This window comes from Melanostigma gelatinosum (genome assembly GCF_949748355.1).
Source record: "Melanostigma gelatinosum genome assembly, chromosome: 6".
Lineage (NCBI taxonomy): Eukaryota > Metazoa > Chordata > Actinopteri > Perciformes > Zoarcidae > Melanostigma > Melanostigma gelatinosum.
The window spans coordinates 6,750,870-6,758,396 of record NC_136639.1 but is presented as its reverse complement, the minus strand read 5'-3'; the positions used below and the strand labels follow the sequence as shown (position 1 = coordinate 6,758,396).

At 42.8% G+C, this 7,527-nt stretch overlaps 1 protein-coding gene across 1 annotated transcript in view; it reads left to right on the top strand.

The window, feature by feature from the left end:
• Positions 1 to 277: 277 nt before the first annotated feature.
• Positions 278 to 7,527, top strand: part of LOC306778629 (transmembrane protein 132C) — a gene marked incomplete at both ends in the record, with an annotated part of 187,461 nt that continues 180,211 nt past the window's right edge. The window contains one exon of the mRNA XM_079270234.1: positions 278 to 359. Within this exon, the coding sequence (XP_079126360.1) occupies positions 278 to 359 (82 nt within the window). The remainder of the gene's footprint in view (positions 360 to 7,527) is intronic.

The following is a 7,527-nucleotide window of genomic DNA, read 5'->3' as shown; positions in this document are numbered from 1 at the left end:
TAAAAAGAAACCAGCCTGCACCGGAATTGCCCATCGGGGGTGTCTTCTTTTATGATTGACTCCAGGAGGATTTATAGTTTATTCCAAACCTCATCTGCGCGGTGTTTTAGGTCAAGCACAGCGGGAGCGCAGTTTGGTCAAATAGAGATGATTGATGGCACCGATGCGATAGTGATCTTTCTGGGGGAAAGAGATAACTGATTCAAATATTCCCCTTTCTCCGTTTTGTGAACAATTGCGGAGTTTTTTCTTTTCTTTTTTTTTACCGAAAGGAGGGATGCAGACTGTCTGGAGAAGGGGAGGTGCGCTGTCAGGATGTCACCTCTGGAAGACGGTGCTTCTTATTACCCTGTGGAAAGGTAAGAGATGCAGATGCAGTCGACAACTTGTCAGTTTGAAACATAATCGCTTTCATTTTTGGGGCTGGGAGTCAGGAATGTCACACCCACTTGCCCACTTGTTTTTCAGTTTTGGTTTCCTTTTTGTTTCAACTTTATTGTGGCCCCAAAGGAACCGTCATATTTAATGCAGTTCTTTTCCTTGGCTTTTATGGTGCGTCAATGTGCGCTTTGGAATGAGTGGTGTTAGACAGGGAGGACGAAGAAGGGAAACCCAACTCAAAACTGCGTTTACCCAGCTCTCCATCCTCCCGTCGACCAACGGGACTGCTCATCACTAAACAAGTGTTAAACTGGAACAAGTTGCATGAAGTCACGACGCCTTTCCCAACTGATAGATTTGTGTTTGCCATGTGATGATCACAGTGATCGTCATGTCTGCCATTAAATAAGTTATTTTGTTTCGCACAAAATGACGACCGATTAGCTTTTGTTCATCTTTACACCTCCTGTATCCGCGCAAGTGAGATGAACAATCAGTAATTGATTGAGTTGAAGCGTCAAATGACAGATGCGTACGAAGTGGTGCCATCTGAGACAAACGAAACTTTTGCGCACCTGAAATCCGGTTTAGAGACGAGTGTCTCCTGTAAGAGGGGGTCTGCATGTTTTTACATCATGAGGTCCTTTTAAATCGAAGGAAAATCGGCTGTTCCCTCTCATCTCTTATCAAAACGTACTCATGAACTCCGCAAAGGGAGCCTTACTTGCCACTTGGGAAGTGAAATTACGTTAAGATTATTTATCGTCTACAAAATTACAGGCATGATATAGAAAAAATAGAGTCCACCAATAAAATGCACGATTCGTTAAATAAGGCTGGAATGACTTGTACTGCGTGGCTTTGGGACACAACCCACAATGTACCCGGTCTTTAAGGTAACTTGAAGCTACAACATTATTTAGTTGCAGTCTCGCATGCGATTCACTGTCTTGCTCAAGAACACTACAACAGGGCTGAGGTATTCTGAATTCAGGTCGGGCAACACCACCACCCACTTATTCCCGGGAGATAAAAAAAACCGAAGAAGAAGCATAAGATGAAGGGGGCTGACAGATATTTTGGGTTTGAAGCTGCGCACTTGTACGCCTCCGTTTTCCATGACAGTCCTTCAGCATTAGTATCACACTCCCGTAAGTTGAGTATTCTGTGCGCGCGCTTGCATGCGTGCGCGTTTTTAATCAGCTCCGGTCACTCATGGCTCACTGAGCAATTTAAAAAGTCGCTGCGTTGTGCGCTGCGGAGCGCGCTGGACGCCGACGCTGTGGCCGCGGCGCACCGACAGGAGACCGAACAGCTGTGGCCGGCAAAACGGCTGAATAAGCATTGGGTGAAATCAACCAAAACCCTTACTCTCTTGCTCTCCATCCTGACTCCTGTTCTCCTCCTCTTCTTCATGAAATGCAAAGGACAGGTTTTCCTTTGTACCTTTTGTCTGACGGTGCACATTGCTTTTGATTGCTGTTTATAGCTCCCTTCACAGTTTGGGTGGCCAATAGCTTTTCTCTCTCACTCACTCACTCACTCACTCACTCACTCACTCACTCACTCACTCACTCACTCACTCACTCACTCACTCACTCACTCACTCACTCACTCACTCACTCACTCACTCACTCACTCACTCACTCACTCACTCACTCACTCACTCACTCACTCACATAAGGTCCATTCCGACTTGGCCATGGTTTAACAGTTTTCAGTGGGCATCAGGGAGCTCTGGCTCTCATGCTTTGATGGCCACTAAGGCAGTTTAAAAAAGCAAACCACCAACCTTGCTCTCTCTCTCTCTCTCTCTCGCTCTCGCTCTCGCTCTCGCTCTCGCTCTCGCTCTCGCTCTCGCTCTCTCTCTCTCGCTCTTTTTCTGTCGCTAACCACCATTTTAAACACATTTTGTTGCAGTTTCAATGTGATGCATTTCCAGCAACTTTTGGTCATAAGCACCGCATGTCGCTGCGCCTCTAATCAAAGAGTTGCCTTCACCGTATCTCGCCAGTCGTCCCTATTTATATCATTGTCTCATTATTCCTTGAGTGGCGTCTCTATTTCCACGTCACTCCATTACACCGTAATTGCATCACTCTGTTATTTCATCACCCAGGATGTCATTGTCGGTGTGTTCAAACGCAGAGCTTCAGAAAGACGCCTGCTCAGAGGAAAACCGGTTAGTTTGGTCTTGAAGGCTCGGAGGCTGAGTCCTCGGGGTCATGACTCGGCAGGAGGGCAGCAGCGGGTGTTCTGGGATTTCCTGCTCTCATGCAAATCAAACAAAAAGTCAAGACATGAATCATTTGTTTAAATGTATAACCCAGTTTATATACTGATGTTGCAAGCATTGCTGATGTTTTAGGGCTACTGTGACTAATCCACTGATTTAATCATGTACCACTTGTATGTGCCATATCGTCAATCAGTGATGATACTTCGTTATGTATGTTGGTGCATATCTGTGTGCTTGTTGCATGCATGTTCATATGCATAATGCATTATTTTATATCTGAGCAATGTGTTGGCTGTTACTGCACTCGTATATAGCTGGATATTAAAACTAATCTTAACCCATTTCACAAATAAAGACACAGATTTACATAGTTTGCCCATCAGAGAGAACGATTCATTTTTAAACTGTAAAATGTTTCACTCAGTATAAAGGTTTACTTTTACTACTATCCATCTGAATCTGAACAGTTTCACTGTCATTGCGCAAGCTCCATTCTTATAATTTAAAACGGATTACCTCATTGTTCAGTGGCAGATTGTACTTTGTGTCAAAAAACCCGGCACCATTCAAAATGTGTGTGTCTGAGTGCGTTTCGCACTACACCGCTAACCTGTAGCAGAATGTCAGCGCTATGCACCATAACTCATGCAATGGAGAGCATTAATAATTACTGATGTAAAATCACAGAGACACACACAGACACACAATAGTCCTTTATACGCTGCCCTCTCTGCGAGTGTATCGCTCTTTGTGTCTCATTGTTGGCTTCATTCACTGGCTCACTCAGGCACACACACACACACACACACACACACACACACACACACACACACACACACACACACACACACACACACACACACACACACACACACACACACACACACACACACACAGGGAGCTTATTCTCTGAAAAATAAGCAACAAAGAAGATTTAAAATCAGACCGGGGACATTTCACAGATGGAAAATGTGAACTTTTAACATTTTCCACATGAATGCGACAGGGAAGGGGGCGGGGCATGAAGGAGTGTGATGTGAGTGTGTGCGGCGCCTCAACACAATGATGCTAGAAAATGATACTCCGTCAGAGTGAGCCATTTCCTTCGGCCTCACAGACACACATGCGCACACTCGCGTTGGCCATTTTGTCAGCGTGGCAAGCAGGGTGAAAGTACAGAGCACAAAGGGAGACACGGTATGGAGGGTCACAGAGACGGTGCAAAACAAATACGGTGGATTGGAAGAAGTGAACACGAGGCAGTCTACACTCCCTGCCTCCTCTTTCCTCGGTCACAAAACATTCAGCTTTTGCCAGTATTGATTTTTTTGTGCATCTTGTGTGTTCTGGATATCACAGTGTGACTGCAAGGTTGCCTGTTTGGGCAAGTCGAAGAGAAACATTCTCCCCCGTTTCAAAAACTATCGTCACGGTGCTCCTGAATTTGAAAACAAGCCCTCTATTGCTACTGCTTTGCACAGTACTGTGGCTGAAACGGGGAGGTGGGACGCACTGTGTTTTCCCTTTATCACACTGTGTTGGCGTTTCGTATTCAGAAATGTAATTTTCACATGAATAGGAAATGATACAGAGCTTTGCAGCTCAGAACATGAATACAACTGCAACCTTCAAAGAGCTGCCGCTAATTTCTAATAGCCTACAAAACTTTTTGCACATACTCGGTAAATGTGATTTATTCATTTATTTTTTCGTTTTCCGAGTTGTCAACAGAGCGGTTCTTCTACCATCCACAGTTTCTTCACCTTCTATCAGCTGTGAGTGTCTCTTCCATTCCAGTAATAATTTCATTCCAGATAATGTCCAACACCACAAAACATAGATTAATGTTTGCCAGCTGGCTTTCATAAGCGTACACTTTTATCTTGTCATTTTTCCAGTGTGAAAGGAAAACACAGATCTTAGTACATATACTGGTATAGTTGCAACAAAGGTCTTGTAAATCGTTTGTTTTCATGAGTGTATATGTCCATTGCTTTATCCTCAGTTGAACCTGTTTATCATTTTTATATATTCAGTTAATAATCCTTTTTAGGAAACCCATATATGTGTAAATTCTCCTTCATTTCTGAATCTTGAATTCACACAAAACCACTCAAACACGCAGAGACATGCACAAGCAGATGTAAGGGAGCTGGATGATGGGGAAAAGAACTGGCGCTCATCGTCATGAGGAGACCAACTCTTGCTGTCATCACACAGAGGAAGGAGGAGGAAGCGACAGAGATGGAGAGGTTGAAGTGAGATTGGGAGTGTATTCATCCTCTGTTTCCATTCCTTCTATATCAGTGAGGCTCATCTTGACCCATTTTCTCTCTCAGGCGTGCATGACGGATGCAAGAATGTGTTATTAGAAAGCCACAATGTGTGATCGTATACTCACTATATTGTTGCCAAAGTAAAATGCCCACAATGCAACTCAAATCATGCAGTAAACAAAATCACGAGGATTGAGCAATTTTGTGGCGTTTGGACAGAAAGGTGACTCTACTCAAAACATGTTGTTCTGCTCTCATTATCTGTGCGTCTGTCAATTATTTCATACTTTAGCCATCTGTTGTAAATACAACACGGTAACGATGCTTATTGGCATATTTGTCATGGCTTATATAGGTGAACATTGAATTGTAATGCATATCATTTTATAACTCGTCTGTCGTGTTGTCTGACCACCTCTAAGGGCAGAAGTGTTTCACGTCTCAAATCTACAGGCAGTTACATTAGCTCCACTTGGCTGGTTAGCGATGCTGTGTGTGTGTGTGTGTGTGTGTGTGTGTGTGTGTGTGTGTGTGTGTGTGTGTGAGAAACTGAATTCGCTGATCATTATCATCATGACATAATGACTCGGAGGAGAATAACAATGGATTAACAGTCGCTTTCATTTTTCTCATTGACTTTAGATTGAATGTAATTTGTGTGTCTGTGTGTTTGTCACTAGTGTGAAGACTAAACGATATCAATTGCCTGTGAGTAGCTGGTACTTGACAGTTTTCAATTCTTCTGCTGAACATCATGGTCAGTGCTGCTCTTTTGTGAGCTAACTTTAGGTGATCGGATTGGAATTTCCATCCTTTTTACAATCAGTTTATCCATCATTCTTTGTCTCCGCTCTCTGTTTTTCAAATGTCCTCTTTGCCTCTGCATTCGTCTCGAGTACTAATCTGTGACTGATATTCTATTTGTATTAAGCTGGCGATGTGCTGCCTTGCTGAGTCTTTAGATGGCTAATTGTTTATTTATGTCCTTTCATCACAACACTATTTTTCTCTGACAAAACTTCTGAGGAGCAATCACAGGGGTTTAATGGGCCGGTACTTAGCAGGCACACAAGAAGAAGAGACACATTTCTCTGTCTTCTTTCCTGTTCTTTGCATCCTGTTTCTTCTCAGCCTTCATTGTGACATTTTCGCTCCTTTAATCATCCTCATACGGTCATCGATCATTCTTACATTTAATCTGTCTGTTTCTTCCTGTTCCCTTTTCTCTCTCCTTAGTCATGCTCTTCTTCGTCTCCTGAAGAGAATTTTCTGTCACTAATACTTTTCTCTACCACAAGCCTTCCTTACTCCATCACTTTACCCCCTGCCATCATGTCTCAGACTTTGTCTCCCTGTCTTTCTCCTCCTTTCTCCAAAATGCATTATTCCTCTCCTTGTCATCTCTTCCTCTGTTCTGAACCCTTCTTTCTCCCCCATCTTTTCTCTCACCGCCTCCCATCGATATGTTTCCACCTGTCATCTTCTCCCCCCCTCTTCCCCCTCTTCCCTCTCTTAACCAGTCCTTTGAGAGTGTGTGAGCTGCTCGGCCTAAATGATTTTCTATTACCGCCGCCTGTTAACAGCGCTCCATTTGATCAAGCTAATGAAATTGAAAACTTTCATCTCAGTCAAAATTGATTTTGAAGTTTGCGCTGATTTAGATAATATGATTTGACATACCGGTAGAATACTGGACTCGTTTTGTTCAGATAAACATGCCTCACAGGACGCGTGAATGTTATTATTTTAACATGTTTGTCGTAGAAGAAATAACAAGGAAAATCTTGTTCAAAAATCACAATCCAGACAAGTTTACTCTTCCTGCAGAGTTGTTTGTTGCCCACATCTTAGTCCAGCATCTGATTCTGACTCAGCGTTTTTACTCGGTGGCTTTCTTTTTTTCTTGTGCACATTTCGAGAAAAAAATTAGAAATGATTTTTTGATGGGTGTGTTTTTTTTCTGATTTGGTAAAGGAAAATGCAAGAATGTCGGTACTATCACAGGATATTGTGGATTTCCTATTGTGACGCAATTCCAATAATGGTGCACTTTTTTCACCCGTGCATTATGTTTGCTAAGCACATCTCGAAATACACTGCTTTGACTTCTTTGTCTGTAAATAGCCATAGTCAGCAAATAGAAATGTTTTATTTGTTGAATTTACGGTCACATTCAGGGAATTAAAGGTTATTTTCTTCTTTGTGTTCTGTAGCCTGGTTTGTTGTGTGTCTTCTCATCTCTGGGGCTATAAAGGGATTTAAAAAGTTACCTTTTAAAATGATGCCAGGAGTCCAGTTTCCTGATTGAATCCACTGAAAGAAATGTAAACAAAAGAAGCGAGCTTACCGATCATGTAGAATACACTTCTATTCATCTTGATATGAGCCTAATTCTCACATGAACTCCGAGAAACCCACACAAAGAGGCTGCTGCTCTGCAGTGGCGCTCACATCTGCAACACAGGCCAGAGAGTCAGAGGACACTAATCGCCTGAACAACTGACCTTTCATCACGAAAGTATTGTGCTTATCACATTTTCTCACTTGGGGAGGAAAGACATGACTGGGAGCTATACTATGTAGGTAGTTATTATTACAGTTATAGTTGCAGAATGTCAAACTGCAAATAAA